At 40.2% G+C, this 19,816-nt stretch overlaps 1 protein-coding gene across 1 annotated transcript in view; it reads left to right on the top strand.

The window, feature by feature from the left end:
- The first annotated feature begins 2,332 nt into the window (after window positions 1-2,332).
- The window catches only part of OSBPL1A (oxysterol binding protein like 1A), a 27,738-nt gene continuing 10,254 nt past the window's right edge, over window positions 2,333-19,816 (top strand). The window contains exons 1-4 of the mRNA XM_023742081.1: window positions 2,333-2,664; window positions 16,561-16,695; window positions 17,696-17,793; window positions 19,192-19,374. Of these exons, the coding sequence (XP_023597849.1) occupies window positions 2,608-2,664; window positions 16,561-16,695; window positions 17,696-17,793; window positions 19,192-19,374 (473 nt within the window). The 5' untranslated portion in view covers window positions 2,333-2,607. The remainder of the gene's footprint in view (window positions 2,665-16,560; window positions 16,696-17,695; window positions 17,794-19,191; window positions 19,375-19,816) is intronic.

Genomic DNA, 19,816 nt, shown 5'->3' with positions numbered 1-19,816 from the left:
TCTTTTCAGTTTCCTCTGTTGGATGTTCATCATGTTACTTAATTTCCTTCCTAATTTCTTGAAGAGTTCTGTATATTAATTAATCTTTTGTATTCTGCTTCTGGTAATTCCAAGAAATTTTCCTCCTCTGGAATATTTCTGTATTCTTGGGAACGTGCTGAAGCCATCATGGACTGCCTCTTTATGTGATTTGTATTGACTGTTGTCTCTGAGTCATCAATCAGTTATTATTTATTTATTTTATGTTTGCTTACTGTATCCCAGCTTCTTGTTTTGTTTTAATATGCCCAAATTGGCTGCTCATATGAGCTAGTTTGATTATTGGCACTTTTGAAGCTCTAATGTCCTGTCACCAGGTTGTTAGATCTGTTACTAGGTATGTGAGCTCAGGAGTCTGCCCACTCCTTCTGTATGGATTTAGCTCAGGTGCCCAGCTCAATAGCCACCAAGTGTGTGGTGTAGGGTCTCACTTACATTCCTGGACAGGCATTGGTGATTGGTGTAGGCACAGGCATCTGGCTGCAGCAGGGGTACACACTCTGAGCAGGGCAGGGGGCTGACGGCCACCTCCGAGTGTCCAGGAGGAAGGCGTGTCCCTGTTCCCTAGAGCGTGTAGGTGGGTGGGTTTTGCAGCCAGACTATGAGCCCCTAATGCTGTTGGCTTTAAGGACTGGGGGGCACCTCTTATTCATGGGCCCCTATCGCAGGTGGCTAGGTGGCGTGGGTGGAGCCAACAGTCCTCAGGCCCTGATGTGGGTAGGTGAAGACCCTGCTTAATGGGAAGAGCAGTGTCAAATGTCAAGCACCTGCCACTTCACAGCTCAAATAGTTGAAGTTAGAGTTCCAGTATATACCCTGTTGTACTGCGGTAATGAGGGCCTATGCTGTTGAAATGAGCCCACACAAGTCTGTGCAGGGGGAAAGGCACTCAAAGTCCTCGGATCCCTTATGCCTGTGCCTAGGCAAAGGAGCTGTGCCTACCCTGGGTTCCTGGCTTAGGGGAGCTGGCAGTTTATTTTTTCCCTGTTTGTTAGTTCACTCTCCAAGGTGGGGAGAATGGCTCCAGGCGTGTGATGGATCCTACTTCCGGCCCAGGGGAGTTGGCAATTGCTGAAGCCAATCCGGAACCCAGTGCAGAGCAGGGAGGTAAATGGGAGAGAGGTTTTTCCCAAAGGGAGTTGTTTTTGATCCACGCGGTAGGACATACACAATTACTTATCTTTCACCGGATTGTGGGCTGCCTGTCACTGGTTCAGGGTGGCCGTGTAGACTCTCAGTGGCTGGGTCTCTCCCGGTGTAGAAAACGGGCCTCCCAAGGACCGCCGCTTGCCTGCTTCACTGCTAACCCCCTAGCTGCTTAGGCCTGAAGGGCTCAGGCTCTCGCTGGGTTAGGCCTGGCAACTCCTCGTTGCTTCCGAACCGTCTCTCCCTCCCCCTGCCACTCCTTCCGGCTCCTCAACTCTGCCTTTGATGTTCAGAGCTCCCAGATTGCCATATATAATCAAATCACTTGTTTTTTCAGGTCTTTGTTGTAAGAGCGTCCGCCGGAAGCATCTGACTATTCCGCCATCTTGGCCCCACCCCCCATAGGAGCTTTGAAAATGCTTTCTGTAGAGGTTATTTTTTAGGGGTTTTTTGTATATCCAGAGTTGCTAATTTTTGTTCAATGTCAGTGTCCTTTGGAAAGTACTAATGTATGATGCAGGACATAAATTTTACATTGGCTTTTATAATTTGTTTGCATTTTTCTGTTTAATTTCTTAAAATCCTTAAGCTAGACTCTGTGGTGGCTTTTATTTGACATTATTTAGCAGCTTGTTGCCGTTGTTAGCTGCTGTCACATTATTCCAGACTTCTGGTGACCCTGTGCAGAAAGGGGTGACGGGCTGCATGTTCCCACACCAGCCCTGTGGACATTTGGCAGTCAGACTGTTGTGATCCATAGGGTTTTCATTGGCTGATTTTTGGAAGTAGATCATCAGACCTTTCTTCCTAGTCCATCTTAGTCTGAAAGCTTCGCTGAAACCTCTTCACCGTCAGAGCAACATGCAAGCCCCCACTGACAGACGAGTGGTGGCTGAGCATGAGGTGCATTGGCCACAAATTGAACCTAGGTCTCCTGCATGGAAAGCAAGAATTTTACCACTGAACCACCAATGACCTCATGTCACAGCTAGAGTAAGATAATTTATTAAGTGCCAGAATTCAAATATGGTAGGTGTAGTATGAACCCAAACAACAAGGTTGGATGTACCATCACATGGAAGAGTGTGTGGTGGTCCAAACAGCTGTACCCCAAGGACGGGCTTTGGTATGCCTCAAGAGGTAAAGGGACTAGGAGAATTCAAATCAGAACAATACTGAAGACACAGGACCAGTTGATTTTCTATGAAACGCTTTCAGGGGCCAACATAGCAGTGAACAGGTACAACCCCAGGTTTCCCCAGTCTACCTGATAAATGACGCACATTTGTGATATTTCTCTATACACATGTGCCTGTGGCTCTCATAACAATAATTACAGTGGTTTTACCTTCCCAAAGTCAATGACATTAAAATTAAATCTTTATTCTTCTTTCTTTTTTCAGAACAAGCTTGCCCTCCCCTATGTTTTCCAGAAATGACTTCAGTATCTGGAGCATCCTCAGAAAATGTATTGGAATGGTAAATTAACTATCAACTTTGGAATATAACGTTAAGGAGATATGTGTTTAATTGTACACCCTTTGGAAGGGGATCGTAATGTTTGCATAAAAGTGAGGCACAACAGTGTTGATGGAAACCTGTGAGAATCAGAAATCGGGAAAAGTCTGATATTAGGTTTTCCTGACAGAATTTGAACCACTCTTTATGCCATTTAATATGGCTTTAATGTGACTCTTCACTATAAGGAAATAGGAAAAGAAAAGGCTCTTTTTCAGTTGTCACACCACATTTGTATATGCCCGTAGATATACCCAGAAATTCTCTAAAAAGGAAAACTGACTCCCCACACTGTAGAATATAATTTCACTCACACTGTGCACAGAGCAAGTTTCTGTACTTTGAGTTTGTGAGTGTGGTATATTAAATGTCTCTGCTTAGTTATCTGTGCAGGCAGATCTGATTTACTGTCATATAAATCCTTGGATTCCCTTTAGGATACTAGTCAGCACTTCCGGCTTGATGTCATTTAGGCTAGATTCTGAGTCAGGTTTCTTAAGTCTTCCTAGTATGACCTTTGACCAGCAAGAGTAATGCAATTTAAAGACACGTGAGTCTTGAGCTGGCAAAGAATCTGCCTAGATGTTACCTTTTTTAATTTTGTAATTCACTGAGCAGCCTGGCAGTGCTCTCAGACCTCTCTGCTGCCCTGGGGGTATAGTCAACTTCTAAACATTCTTGTCCTGGTGCTTGAAATCCTCTCAACTGATGATGTGTTCACTCTGACGTTTTTCTAAATCCCCTGTTCTCTGGATGGGGCAATGTAATCTGAGACTTCCTAAATGTAATTTCTAAGGAGCTCATCCCAGAAACATTCATTTTAATCAAATATTTTCTGAATCCTGTATGGAGAGTAATCCCCAAGTTTTGTGGCCAGATAATGTGGGATTTATCCCAGCTCTGCCAGTTTCTAGCTGTGAGACTTTGGGCAAATTGCTTTACCTCTCTGAGTACTGTTTCTTCTCTGTAAAATTGGAATAATAATCTGTACCTTATAGGTATATTTAGAGAGAAATGAGATATTTTATGTAAAATGTCTAGCATAGTCCCTGGTTTAGCATACTGCTCAATAAGTATTAGTTCTTATTGTCAGCAGTTAATCACAACTGTGAATCATAATTCCTGGGCTCTAATCCTGTTTCAATTATAATAGGATTCATGAGGACAAACCAAATGTATAGAGACATATGTTTATATTCTTAAATATAATTATACTGTATCCGTGTCTTTGGAATTGAAAATTTAAAGGCAAAAAAAGTAATATTTGTTTATATTCTACATTAGTGTTTTTCAAACCTTTAGTAAGTATACTGATCATTGTGATCTAGTATGCAAATATGTATATAGGTGTGCATATAAAATTAAAACCAGTTTCACTAAAGAATCATCATAGTTACTACAAATTATACTTTCTACTATTTTAAAACAATGCTGACTCCAACTTACTAAATTGATTTCAGTCTGCTGATGAATCAAACCCACAATTTAGAAAACACTGTTTTGAAATTACTTTAGAATTAATACCACTTCTGTCTAAGGCTATTTGGTCAAAGGACCTTGTATAAATATTTCAAGCATGGATTATTACTCGTTTTCGCTGTTCTGTATTTCTCTTGCCTGAATGCATCTCCTACCATCTCCTATTTCACTGGGTGTAACTTTTAGTGGTGGTGTAGTGAATTAGTTCAGGCTTGGTGACCAAAAATCTGTCTAGTTTGTGCCTAAAGCACATATTCTGTCTAAATTAAGACAACCTGCTTTTCAAAGATGGGAAATAATGTTATGTTGAATTGCACCTGCCATACTTTGAAAGATACTCGACTTCTCTAGAACAGTAGTCTTACTTTTATTTTTGGATGCTGAACTATTTGAGCAAATAAATGTTTATGCTGAATCATAAACAAAATAAAGCAAATAAAAACAGAGCTGTCTGGGTTGAAAGGGGGCCATGGAATATGTTTTGAAATTTGTACCTATAGAACCCGTTGAAAACCAAAACCTGTTGCCATCGAGTTGTTTGCAACTCATAGCGACACTATAGAACAGAGAAGAACTGCCCCACCGGGATTCCAAGGAACAGCTGGTGGCTTCGAACTGCTGACATTTTGGTTAGCAGCTGAGCCCTTAACCACTGCACCACCAGGACTCCCGTATCCGTAGAACTTGCTGATTAAAAACACAAGAGAGCGCGCTTCTGGGGAAATAATATTTTGGAAAGTATTATCTGCTGTGGTTCTTTAAGAGACCAAGTTTTAGAAGAACACTTACTAATGTGGATTGAAAGGAAATCATTTAGCTTTGGACACCATCTGTTGTAGGATTCTCCCTCTCGGGTAGCAGAAACGCTCACTCAAAAGGTAAAACAATAGACACTAAAAAGGTGCCTCTTAAGGGAGAAGTGCAAATATTATCGTGGGTACATTTTTGGAAAGTATTTTTTGTTATCAACCCTCTCCAATATCTGTCTCCTCCCACCCCCCAATGAAAATAGGTCAAAACTTAGAAAATAATAGTATCCATAGATTTTGTTACACTAACTTTCAAAGTGAAGGCATTTTTTTAAACGCCCCTGCATTGCACTTTCACCTTTCAGTTACATTTAACAACCCAAAAGTTTGCTTTAAGTACGCTTTGAGTGGGTAATTCTCAGTCACAGAAGCCATGTACATACCCTTCAGCTGTCTCTACTTCATATCCTGAGTTCCTGATTTGGCAATAAAAAGTCTTAAGCAGAGGAAATGTGATACCGAAACATAGCTTTTCAGACCCTTCCCCAGAGACATCACTGTCTACTTGAGGAGCACGTCAGGTCAGAGTGGAGGGTGTGTGCATCCTGCAGGTGACAAGCTCACAGTGCTACACTGCACAAGGGTCTGGTCCCAACTCTCTCAAATAATTACTGCCCTTGATTTATGATATGACATAGGTTTAGGGTGTAGTGTCGTCATTCAAAAGGCGTGGCCATAAAACTCATGATAGACGCTTATCTGCCTGGGATGGCCAAGGTATACTTTCGTCTTAATCAGGAAGGAAAGTCAGGGCGTCTTCCTTGGGCACTTGTCGCCCCAGAAGCCACAGCACCTTCTCCAGCCAGGCTCACCCCACCCCCACCTCCTTCGCTTCACGTGCACGCATATTTTGCTTTGCTTTGTTCTAAAAATAATGGAGAGACTTAGATTCCCAAAACTCGTGACATCCTTCTTTTCTTCTCCCAGTCTGTTTTGGCAGGATTACGTTTACCAAAACTTCGAATTATGCTACATGAAATGAATACTTATTTACATAACTGGAATTCAATCTTAAATCTCTCTGTGATTGAAGCTTTTACCAAACACCTAAATTCCCAGCTCCAAAGAAGCTAATACTGATATTGGTTAATAATTTGACACCTTTGTCCCTTATTTCCTTACTCCTGTAGTCCTTTTGTTGAAGAACTCTTTAACCTCATAATCCATTGTCCTGTTTTCTTCCTCCTCTTCTCTCCCATCCCTTTGCACTGAAGGCTTTCTCAGCAGGACTCATCTGTAAGTTAGGTCACAAGTGTTCAGACTCAGTGTGGTTGGAAGCCAGGCCAGGACTAGGGTGAAGCCTGGAGGCACCCAGGTGCAGAATTTGAGGCGACATTCACGCTCAGGGTCACGCAGCAGTTTGTTAAAATATCTTGGAGTAGTAGAATCTAGTGTTGGGTTATGGGTAAGAGATGACAAAAGTCCTGGTACATTATAAATACTGACTTTTTAAAGTGAAGATGTTATATCACTCTTTTAAAGATATTCAGTGGAATCTAAATACCATAGAGATTTCATTGCCACCATCATTAGGTTAAATCAATGCATGAACAAGTTTCTTTAATTGCTGAGAAGTTTATATAGTCCCATTTCTCCGTTAACTCCTACCTCCATTCCATGCTTACCATAGAATATTATCCTAACTTAATTTTTTATCTGTGAAGATCTTTTATTGATTATCCTGTCATACTTTGCTATCATAAAAAATACATGTAAAAATGAAAATTTAAAAATTTATTTCCTGTGACCATAAGATTTTAGTACAAAAAGATTTCTTTTGCATCGAGTTATTCTTACAGATATTAGCATATGATTGATCAAAATATCAAACATTATAAAAGTTAAGAAATCATTTACATAAAAAGTAAAATGTTATTAGTGAAATAAATTTTTTAATTGGCCTTAGCTATGTAAGAATTAATATCACTTATTGCTAGAATGAGACAAGATTTTCAGTATCAAATCTGTTCTTACTTTTTAATAGATGTAAGGACTGAGAAACCTTGTCTATATTAATAGATGAAAGTAGGAGTTTTGTGTTTTTTTGTAATATCTAGTAGTGCCATTCAGTTCTTTGACTCCTTGCCAGTTATATGCCAAAAATTAGATAAGTATTATCAAAAATAATTTTTATGATCTGTAAGGTGGCAGCTCAGTTTGGACTTCTTCAATATTATTGAAAACAAAGATTTGGAAACTCCCTAACTTTGTTGCCTTCATTGGAGTCATAAGTGTCCCCACCTCTGAGAAATATAGCAGAGAGGATCATCATCGCTATTCACATAACTGTTTCCTTTCTCTTAGATATATCTTGCAATATTGAGGAGAGGTTGAGAAAACTGAAATATTTTTCACTGAAAATAGAATATTGCAAAATTATTGTTTTATGAAATGCTTTTGTCTCATCATGAGCTTTAAATATATTTTCCTCAGAACTGCTTACCTGTTCAGCTTACCTTGCTTACTGAGTCATCCGCCCCTGTCAGGGATTATAAATGTGAAAAGAGGCTTTGTTTCTGTAGGAAGGTGCTGTGGGGTTGGGAGAGGTACAGATGCCAGCCATGCCTAGAAGCAGAATCTTTGATGTGGTGAAAAAATGTGAAATTGTTCGCTACAGATTAGTAAGTAAGCACAAGTAAGCCCGTGCTTACCTTGCTTATTGGATAATCTGCCCCTGTTTTAGGTCCAGCATCATGATCAGAGTGATTACCAGGTCATACTGACACTCTGTCAAAAGAGCTTAATGTTATTTTTGAACTCAAATAAACATGATGCTATATGTCACTGTGACAACCATCCCATTTTTGAATTAGAAATCTAATATAAACCTAGATAAGATTTGGAGCGCTGGTGGTAAAGTAGTTAAGTGATACGGCTGCTAACCAAAAGGTCAGTAGTTCAAATCCACCAGCCGCTCCTTGGATACCCTATAGAGCATTTCTGCTCTGTCCTCTAGGGTCGCTATGGGTTGAAATTGACTCAACAGCAACGGCAACGGGTTTGGTTTTTGGGTTAGGTTAAGATTTGGAGGTTTGTCAAATCTGGTATATTATAAATACTGACTTCAGAGTCAGAGGATAGAAGAGCAAAAAAGTTAAATAAAATTTGATATCTCTACCAACCCACTCTAATTATCTGAATTCAGAATATCTCAGGACATGTCAGAAGATCCTGTTTCTAATGTCTTGTCTTTCCCTTAACTCAAACAGGAAAAGACAAGGAACCCTAATGTAGATGAATGGAAATTGATTCACTTAAGGCCATCCATGCCCATGAGTCCCCAGAAAATTCTTTGTATACCTCAAGGGAGTACAGTTTGAAGATGGCTGATCTAGTCCAAGCTTCCAGCCAATGCTTGAATCATTCTCTGGTTAAATGCCTCCAACAGGAGGGCTTGCTCGGCCTCCTGACTCTGACACCGTTCAGCTACAGGACAGGAAGAATCACAAAAGAATATTCTTGTTTGATATTTTTCACTCCTTGTCCCCCCCCCACCCGGGAACACACACACCCATGCACCCCTTTCCTGCTCCACAATCCCTTCATTTCTGAGTGTTGTCTTCCACTCATGTCGTGTTGACCCAACACTGGACTGCATGAGTTGAGGAGCAGTGGTGTAGCCACGAGCAAAAGGAGTTAGGGCAGCAGACTTTTTCCAAACTGCGCTCCCAAAGTGGTCCCAGAAGGGCTGGCTCACAATGGTTTAGTGCTGTTGGTTTGGACATAGTCAGTGGTATTGAGATGGCGAGAACCTCTCATCAGGTGATAGACTGGTAAACCAAACCCAACCCAACCCATTGTTATTGTGTCAATTTCAACTCATAGTGACTGTAAAGGACAGAGTAGAACTGCCCCTTAGGGTTTCCAAGGATGTAATGCTTTTTTTTTTTTTTTTTTTTAATTGTAGTTTAAGTGAAAGTTTACATTTCAAGTTAGTCTCTCATACAAAAATTTATACATACATTAATATGTGACCCTAATTGCCCTCCCTGTACTGTGACAGCACACTCCTCCTTTCCACCCCTGATTTCCCATGTCCATTCAACCAGCTCCTGACCCTCCTCTGTGCCTTCTCATCTCACCTCTGGACAGAAGCTGCCTATTTAGTCTTATGTATCTACTTGAGCTCTTAGCACAGTCTTCACAAGTATCATTTTATGTCTCACAGTCCAGTCCAATCTTTGTCTGAAGAGTTGGCCTCAGGAATTGTTTTAGTTCTGGGTTGACAGAGAGTCTAGGGGCTATGCTTTCTGGGGTTCCTCTAGTCTCAGTCAGACCATTAAGTCTGATCTTTTTACTAGAATTTGAGTTCTGCATCCCACCCTTCCCCTGCTCCATAAGGGACTCTCTGTTGTATTCCCTGTCAAGCTGGTCATTGGTGGTAGTCGGGCACCATCTTGTTCTTCTCGTCTCAGGCTGATGAAGTCTCTGGTTTATGTGGTCCTTTCTGTCTCTTGGGCTAGTACTTTCCTTGTGTTTTTGGTGTTCTTCATTCTCCTTCACTCCAGGTGGTTGGGACCAGTTGATGCATCTTAGATGGCCGCTTGCTAGCTTTTAAGACCCCAGACGCAAGGCTGTAATCTTCAGAGAAGCAGACTGCATCATCTTTCTCCTGCAGAGCAACTGATGGTTTTGAACCGCTGGCCTATTAGTTAGCAGCCGAGCGTTTAACCACTGTGCCACCAGGGCTCCTCGATAGACTGGTAGATGCTAGAAATCTTGCGTAGGAGGAGAGAACTGAGTAGCACAAGATGAAAAAGAGACATTTAGCCTCACACACCAGTTGCTGGCAGGCTGATTCTATCTCATGGCGAACCCATGTATTACAGCATAGAACTGAGCTCCTTAGGGTTTTCTTGACTGCATCTTTATGGAAATAGATTGCCAGGCCTTTCTTCCATAGTACTGCTTGCTGGGTAGGTTTGAACTGCCAATTTTTCAGTGAGCAGCAGATCACAAACTGTTTGTACCGCCTAGGGACTTATTTGGCCCTCAGAAGCCTTAAGTGTAAGAAAAGGGTGAATTTCTACATCCTTGGAGGCTGTGGGAGGTGGAGATCTCATGGAGGCAAAATCCAGTGCCAGACTGATTTTATGGAAGGCACAGCTCCTGCAAAGGAACTACTTGCCCGTGGGTGAAGAGCCCAGAACTTACCTAGCGCTTGGGTCACACACCTGGTTGGGGACCCTGCCATCCCAGCTGGCTGCTTTGACAGCAGAGCAAACAGACTTAGCCAAGCACCTAAGTTGACTTTCTCTCTATAAACCAGGTTTTACATATGTGCACATCCGGGCTTATAATGGTAGACCTCACATTTATACAATGTTCTCCATTTCAGTTGAGACCAAACTTGGTCAGGCCTTGAGGTTGTTCAGATGGTGCCCAAGCAAACAAGCAGCCTTCTCTCTCTCTCTCTTTTTCTTTTCTGCTCAGTTTATCAGCTGATGAGCAATTGCAGTTAAGAGTTTCTTCAGTTTCGTCATTGGTTGCTATTAATTTGCATGGATAAATTTAAACTTTGCTTTTGGCTGGGTCACAAGGTAGAATTGCCTGGCATAAATATTTAATTTTTCCCACTGGCTGAAACTCTCCATGATAAGAGTATCCTAGCTAATGTTTCTCCCTGAACTTGACCTCCATAATGTGCATTGTTGCTTTTCCTATTATTGGAATGTAAACAGCTACTGATTAGTTATACACGATATCTAAAGAATGCAACACCAAACTTCATTGCTTTGGAAATAAAAATGGTATCTCTGAATTCCGAGCACTCTGACAGGGAAGAGGATAAAATGTAGTTTGTATCACTGAGTTTGCTATTACCTCTCCAGAGAACTGCAGATATTAAATATTAATTGTAAGATGAATTTAAAATAACTACAGACTGATAGAGACAATGAAATGGCAAGCCCATTGCTGTATTTGAGAATAGCATTTTATACTCTTCCGTGACGTATCCCCAGCCTTGGAAGCGCCCTTGCCTCTCTGCAGCCTTGGAGGACTTGGAGATCTTGTGTGTGTTATTAATAATCATGATAATAGCCAGCATTTATTGCCCACTTAACGTATGCCTGGCACTAGTCTAAGTGCTCTGTATGAATTTATTGATTTAATCTTTACAAGCTCCTTATGAGGCAGGGCATGAAATCATCCCCCCTTTGAAAAGAGGAGAGGGACTGCTCATGGTCACACAGGCAGTAGGTAGCAGAACTGGGATTTGAACCCATGCATTTGATTTCAGAGCCCCGTCTTTTAACCACAACACTTTACCGTCTCTGGACCTGTTTGTCGCTCGCCTCGTTCCATCCTACCACTTACGCTCTTTGACTTTCTCTCGTACTCTCTGTGATTAGCATAAATGTAAACGTGTGTATCCGTAAGGTAATCTGTTTCTATGTTGCAAGGTTGTTAGCTTCTTCCTCATCCTTTCTTCTTGCCAGTCTAAAAATGTTAGATTTTTAAATAATATTGCTTGCTTTACCCCGGATTAGAAAAGCAATACTTGTTCATTTTAGAAATTTTGGCAAATACCAGAAAGCATAAAGAAAATTATTAAAATTACCTATATTACCAACTCCTAAAGATTACCACTATTAAGTCTTTGGTGTTACAGCCTTCTAATATTTGTTTCTAGGTACATAAAAACATGTATTTTACAAAATTAGAATCTTTTTGAACATATTGCTTTGTAACCTGCTTTTTTAGTCAATATGTTGTCATGGTAACTGTTGTTCATCACTAAACAAGAGTACTTTGTCTTCAAGGGGCTTGTAGGAAGGAGACAAGAAAGTGCAGTGCAGTGTGATAAATGCCCGAAGATGAATAAACTTAGGGGGGTGGGAAGGAGTCTCTGGGACACCTGCAGTGTGCCTTCTCTCCCTGAGGAGGTGAGGATGCAGGCAGAGTATAACATACTGTCTCTCCTTCAAGAATGGCTGCTAACCAAAAGGTTGGCAGTTCGAATCCACCAACTGCTTTTTGGAAACCTTACGGGGCAGTTCTGCTCTGTCCTATAGGGCGCTATGAGTCAGAGTTGACTCAGCGGCAACAGGTTTGGTTTTTGGTTTTCAGGAATTGTATTATTGTACAGTTAGCAAGATAACTAACTGGTTAGTACACACGACATAACATCAGGTAATAGAATCTAGTACGTGATCACGTGCTAAGCTTTGAACAATAGATTCTGATACTCCAGGAGTTTGAAGAAGAATGAAATCAATGAGTGCTAGAATAGTTGAGGAGAGATGGACGAATTCCTAGTGCTGCCATAACAAATTACCACCAATCAACTGGGTGGCCTAAAACAATGGAAATGTCTTCTCTCATCTTTCAGGAGGACAGAAGTCCGAAATCAAGGTGTTGGCAAGGTTAGTTCTTCCTGGAGGCTCTGAGGCAGAATCCGTCCCCTGCCTCTCCTAGTTTCCTATGGTTGCTGGCAGTTCTTGGCATTCCTTGGCTTGTAGACGCGTCACTCCAATCTCTGCCTGTCTTTACATTGCCGACTTCTCTATGTCTCTGTGTGTTCTTTTCTGTCTCTTATAAGGACACTTTCTTCTGACTTAGGGCCCACCCTAATCCAGTAGGATCTTGTCGCAGTCCTTATTTACATCTGCAAAGGCCCCATTTCCAAATAAAGTCATTATTCTAAGGTTCTGGGTCGACGTGAATTTTGAGGTGCACACTGTTCAATACACTACATGATACTTGAACTGGGCCTTGAAATATAGGAAAGATGTAGAGGCGTTAAGGGAAGAGGGAGGGCATTCCAGGTAAGGATTGGCTATAATGAATGCCTAAAATAGTATCTAGCACACAGTAGGTGCTCAGTTAAATATTTGTTGAAGGAACATAACTAGTTTGAAAGGAATGCACCTCTCTTTGATGTTAAAAGAAAATCTGACTCCCATGCAGTATTGCTGGGAATGTAAATTGATAAAAGCTTTTTGGTAGACATTTCACTTGTTAGTATCTGTCAACATTTTAAATGACCCAGAAATCCCACTTAGAAGAATCTACTTTAAAGCAGTATTTTCCCATGTCCTTAAGGATATAGGGTTAAAATAGTTCATGATTTACCTATATATGGACTTTTTTTTTTTTTTTAATAAGCACATAAATCATTTACTGATGTGCTCAGAACTGGTCTAATTGCTTTGCAAGTATTAACTCATTAATCTTATAACAATGCTTTGTGGTAGATATTATTATGTAAGTCCCATGTTTCTGATAAGGAAAGAGGCACAGAGTTCAGCTTGACCAAGTTTTCACAGGGAATAAATGGCAGAGCCAGCAATGGACCTCAGTCTTACTTGGTGGTCTTACCATCATGCTATCCAGCAGTCACCATGAACCTGATAAACTCCCATCTATGAATATGGAAAGACCTTCAAAACACAATGAAAAGAGAAAAAAAGCAAGTCATAAGTCAATACATACAGCTGACTCCATGTATTAAAAAAAAAAAGCAGTAAGGTGTATATGTATATGCATATACATGTAAGTACACAGGAATGTATTCCAAACAGTTGACAGTTTGGGGAGATGAATAGGAAAGGGAATTGAAGAGGCATTTTCATGTACTTTTATATTATTAAATTTTATACAAAGAGAGTTATGTGTTACTGTACTGTTTTTTAATTAAAAAAAAAATTTAAGTTATTTTTAAGATATGTCCCCTAAGAGCTCCTTAAATCCAGAAATTCATTGTTGGGAACAAGTCAAGAAAATTGGGACTCCCAAGGCTTGTCTTAACTGAGATGCCCCAGATCAAAAACCAACTAATAATAACAAGACTTTCTTCGACTTAAAAAATTCCTGGAACTCTGGTGGCATAGTGGTTAAGAGCTACGGCTGCTAACCAAAAGGTCGGCAGTTTGAATCCACCATGTGCTCCTTGGAAACCCTATGGGGCAGTTCTACTCTGTCCTATAGGGTCGCTATGAGTCAGAATCAACTCAACAGTAACGGGTTTGGTAGGGTATGTGTAGCTGAGCCTTTTGTCTCTTTATAGATTCTTATTCTCCTGTGTCTCCCTAGTAAAGGTGGCAATGAATCTACCATTTCTTTTAATTAGGTTGAGCTACTACATGTTTATCCTTGTTCTGCAGTATTTTATGGTAATGAATGAGCTTGTTTTCTTTTTAACATGCTCTAGTTGCAGTTTTGTGAAGGGTACATATATCATTTTTGATTGTGCGGGTTGGTACGATATGGACATTCAGGGAAAAAAGAGAAGTCATCTGACTTTCAGCCCTGACTGCCCAAACTGACCATGTGACTGTAGCCAGCAGGCTTCAGGAAAGACCTGGCCCCCAGGGGAAAGTTAAATAATAGGTGGTAGAAGGTTGGGAAGATAAAACATTCCCTCTACTAACCCGAGAATACCAAGATAAGTTTGTTACTTGCTGAAGTATTGAAAGGACCTCACATTGTTGTTGCTTGTTTATGGCACATGGTGAACAGAATGTTGAAAAGTTGCTGTTCAGGTCAGAGACCCATGCCCAAACATTAAATCATTATTATTCTTACTATTCTGGAGGGACTGGTTCTTTATTTCAAAAAGACACTTGTCAATTTTCAGTATCAAAACAGTTGCACTGTTGGTTTCTTTTTCTCCCATCTGGCCCCCAAAAGAGACTACACCAAAGGATGGTGCATTTTAAGCCAGTGAACTGCAGGATGCACACCTGACATCATGTTGTTGTTAGGTGTCATCGAGTCAGTTCTGACTCATAGCGACTGTGTATACAACAGAAGAAAACACTGCCCGATCCGGCACCGTCCTCACAGTCATTGCTATATTTGAGTCCATTGTGGCAGCCGCTGCGTCAGTCCATCTCGTTGAGGGTCTTCATCTTTTTCAGTGACCTTCTTCCTTACCAAGTATGATGTCCTTCTCCAGGGACTGATCCCTCCTGATCACATGTCCAAATTATGAGACGAAGTCTCACCATCCTTGCTTCCAAGGAGCACTCTAGCTGTACTTCTTCCAAGACAGACTTGTTCATTCTTCTTGCAGTCCATGGTATATTCACTTTCTTCTCCAACACCATAATTCAAAGGCATCAATTCTTTGGTCTTCTTTACTCATTGTCCAGCTTTCACGTGCATATGAGGTGATTGAAAACACCATGGCTTGGGTCAGGCACACCTTACTTAGCCCTCAAAGTGACATCTTTGCTTTTTAACACTTTAAGGATGTCTTTTGAAGCATATTTGCCCAATGCAATATGTTGTTTGATTTCTTGACAGTTGCTTCCATGGGCATTGATTGTGGATCCAAGGAAAATCAAATTCTTGTCAACTTCAGTATTTTCTCCATTTATCATTGTTACTTATTGGTCCAGTTGTGAGGATTTTTGTTTTCTGTATGTTGAGGTATAATCCATACTGAAGGTTATAGTCTTTGATCTTCATCAGTAAATGCTGCAAGTCCTTTTCACTTTCAGCAAGCAAGGTTGTGTCATCTGTATATCCCAGGTTTTTAATGTGTCTTCCTCCAATCCTAATGCTGCGTTCTTCTTCATGTAGTCTGGCTTCTTGGATTATTTGATCAGCATACAGATTGAGTAAAATTGTGAAAGGATACAACCCTGACACACACTTTCCTGACTTTAAACCATGCAGTATCCCTTTGTTCTGTTGAAACAACTGCCTCTTGGTCTATGTACAGCTTCCACATGAGTACAGTTAAGTGTTCTGAAATTCCCATTCTTCGAAATGTTATTTATAGTCTGTTGTGATCCACACAGTTGAATGCCTTTGCATAGTCAATAAAACACAGGTAAACATGTTTCTGGTATCCTCTGCTTTCAGCCAAGATCCTTCTGACATCAGCAGTTTTACCCCTCATTCCATGTCCTCTTCTGAATTCAGCCTGAGTTTCTGGCAGCTCCCTGTCGATGTACTGCTGCACACCTGATGTACCTCACAGAATCCTCACCAAAAGGGGGGACAGCGTGGGGAAAGGAGTTTTAAAAGATCAGCACAATGCCTGCCATTAAATTATTTTTGAGAGGCTACTGTGATTGTGTGTCATTTAAAGTCTGTTCTGTAAAATACACAGAAGCCTTCTAGTACCCTGGTCCACAATTTATACTAGATTGGTGTGCTCAGAAAAGCACAATGTTGTGAGTCATAAACAGTCTGTTTGAAATTTCTTTTGGAAAATTACCAGCAAAAGTGATATACGTAGTTGATCCTTAGCCCACTATGAAGATTTTTGCTTTTTAGTTGCTCATTACCTTCATAACTCATTCCTGATTCTGATCTAAGGTGGACTTATTCTTCATCATCATCATCATCATCATTGCATGCTCACTACCAGATTGTGAGCTCCTGAAGTCAGGGAGTGTGTTTGGGTCGTCTTTGTATTTCCTTCCAGGCTTACAACAATATATTCTGTATTGTTAGATGTTCTGGAAAGATTTATGAAATGGAACTGATGTTAATTAAATATCATGGGTTTCTATTCTCTGTTACCTCTTTCCAGGACAGGTCGTGTAAAGATAGAAGCAGATAAGCTTGCTGTGTATATTGGACTTAACAGGTTCAATTTTTTGTTAAATAGGAATTATCCAAGATCACGATGCCAGTTATATTCAATGAGCCTTTGAGCTTCCTACAGCGACTAACTGAATATATGGAGCACACATACCTCATCCACAAGGCCAGTTCCTTCTCGGATCCTGTGGAAAGGATGCAGGTATGTGTCAAGTGGGCACCAGAAATGGTCTAAGTCTCAGCGTCTCCTCTACCACACTCCCCGCCCCCACGCACAAAATGAGCATCATGTCCAATGTTAGGCTGGATAATGTTCTCAAACTTAATCAGCATGTTTGGAGCGTCCCTTGCTTCCATTCCTCTGTCATCCTGTAGTCACAGTGCCACTAGAGTGGAAGGGCTGATAAGAATTGCAAGAGAAGCAGAAGGTGGGCCATAAACCAAACCTGGATATTGGTGAGCTGTTTCTAAGTCTTAATTTTAGAAAGTATCATTGGTATGTTAATGGGAAATATTCAATGTTTCTTTCAGAATTTCTCAGGGTGTTTCCAAGAGGGAATGAATACACAAACATACACACACACATATATAAATATAAATGTTGATTCTTAATGTGTGTATATAAATATATACATAGTGCTGTACATTACAACAAAAGACAAATCTTGAACTTTTAAATAGAAGATCTTTGTGTGATGTACATGGATGGGCTTGATACAGGCAGAGGATAGTGGACACATTGTTCTCCTGCAAACAAAGCTCTTGCATTCTAAACAGAGTCTTTCTGGTTTTTTCTTTATGTAAGTCACCCTTTCCCAGCTACACTGGACTTGACATCACTTTAACTGTTGTGTATCTCTTATCCCCTATCCTAAAAGTGTTGTACTTTTTTAAAAAAATGTCAATGAATTAATATTAATATCAGGCTTAAGAGTTTTAAAAAAGTCCTTGAGAGAATTTTTAGAATCCGTAGGGTTTTATAAAACTTCAGTGGGGAATAACGTTATCGGAAGAGAATCAAATTAATTTTCATTCAGAAATCCAAGTTTCCATATTTAGTTGTTAGGGCCATATTAAAAACCCAAAGTAATTAAACCCCTCGAAATAATTTTGTAAATCACTATCTTCACAAAATTTCAGTTCCTGAAAGACTGAGGAACAAGGAGGCTATGTTTAACTTATTCTAATACTCCGTCCAACAGTGTGTAGCTGCATTTGCTGTATCAGCTGTTGCTTCTCAGTGGGAACGTACTGGAAAGCCTTTCAATCCACTCCTGGGAGAGACTTACGAATTAGTTCGGTGAGATCTTTCACTGCATTCCATTTATTCACGTGATTTACATTGCTTTTCAAGTAAAGAGGAAAATGTTATATTTTGAGTATCACCAAAAACAATTTTGGATGGCTGGAGAAAGTTAACAGTTTTGATGTTTCTTTTTATGCTACTTATTTTTTTTTTTTTTGTACTTTAGATGAAGTTTTACAGAGCAAATTTGTTTATCATTAAACAATTAATACACATATTGTCTTGTGACATTGGTTGCCAACCCCACAACATGTTAACACTCTCCCCTTCTAGACGTTGGGTTCCCCATTACCAGCTTTCCTGTCCACTCCTGCCTTCTCGTCCTTGCCCCTGGGCTGGTGTCCCCATTTGGTCTCGTTTTGTGTTATGGGCCTGTCTGATCTTTGGCTGAAGGGTGAACCTCAGGAGTGACTTTAGTACAGAGTTAAAAGGGTCTCCAGGGGCCATACTCTCGGGGTTTCTCCAGTCTCTGTCAGACCAGTAAATCTGGTATTTGTGTGTGTGTGTGTGAGTTAGAATTTTGTTCTACGTTTTTCTCCCACTCTGTCCTGGACCCTCTACTGTGATCCGTGTCAGAACAGTTGGTGGTGGTAGCCAGGCACCATCTAGTTGAGTATCACCAAAAACAGTTTTGAATGGCTGGAGCAAGTTTACAAGTTTGATGTTTGTTTCTGTGCTACTTACTTTTTATTTTAGGGACTATGTAAGAAATACTGAAACATACATAAAAAGTACCATTATGGAAAGTAATTAATCACAAGAATTTTAATATTGCTGATTATGTGGGATTCATCATCCTCCTTTTCTCCTTACGTAGATCATAAGACATGATTGGATTTTTTTAATAACCATATAAAGTATATCAGCGTAAATTGACAGTGTTGCCATAAAGGCAGTGAGTGCATGGACGGTGCAGTTCCGTTTGCGCCCTCTAGCCTGTTCCCTGTTGATAACACAATTAAGGGAATTCATTTGGCTTTAACTTTTCTATATCCTCTTCTCTGTGAAAGTTTTGATGGCATTTATTCTCTGCAAATTTGAAAGCACACATGCTAGATTTCTCTTATCTTAATACAAATGGAACACTAAGTTTTAAATTTACATTAAATTTACATGGCTAATACGACCACACAAATCACCCAGATTCATTTGAGTGTTCTTTATTTTGATGTGTTTCAGTAGACAGAATTATAATAACAGTGAGTTCAGTAGTTTGAGTTGCATTTGTACAGTTTCTCATATATTAAGTTGTTCTTTGATCAGGCTGACAAAGAATTGTTTGCTTTGTTGAACTTGGCTCTTTAATACTTTTACATTGTGTTTTGACAGAGATAACAATAACATGCATGATTATAGGGTTAATTACAATGCTACTTTTTTTTTAACCTCAAGAGATGACCTTGGGTTCAGACTCATCTCCGAACAGGTCAGCCATCACCCACCAATTAGTGCATTTCATGCTGAAGGATTAAACAACGATTTCATCTTTCACGGCTCAATCTATCCCAAACTCAAGTTCTGGGGGAAGAGCGTAGAAGCGGAACCCAAAGGAACCATCACATTGGAGCTCCTTGAGTAAGTTGGAATCAAGCTGTTAAACTCTTTCCATGTTTACCTACTCTGAAGCACATATACCTGCATGCAGACCTGACCTTGTTGTTCAAAAGATGGGGGGAAGATGAAAGATTTTATGAAGTGTAAATTATCTTAACTCCATGTGAAAGAATTTGAGAAATATGACAGTATTCATTGTTAATCAGTGAGAGCGTGAGTGTGAGTGAGAAGTTTAACGTGTTGTTTGGCTGTGGTGTTTGGATCTGTCTTAAGAGACAGTAGAGCTAATCACTCCATGATGGTTCCTATGAAACAGGCTTTGTGTACATATCAATGTCAATGTTTACGTCTGTTTAACCGTCTTTCAAAATGAATTGATTTTAAGAAACATTGAAATAACAATTGTGCACCACATCTTAGACATTAGGGAAGCTGGAAGTTCTCTTCTTTGGGAATAGAAAAT

This window comes from Trichechus manatus, unplaced genomic scaffold, assembly GCF_000243295.1.
Source record: "Trichechus manatus latirostris isolate Lorelei unplaced genomic scaffold, TriManLat1.0 scaffold00199, whole genome shotgun sequence".
NCBI classification, from domain to species: domain Eukaryota; kingdom Metazoa; phylum Chordata; class Mammalia; order Sirenia; family Trichechidae; genus Trichechus; species Trichechus manatus.
The sequence above is the reverse complement of the archived record's forward strand: the minus strand, read 5'-3'. Positions and strand labels throughout refer to the sequence as shown.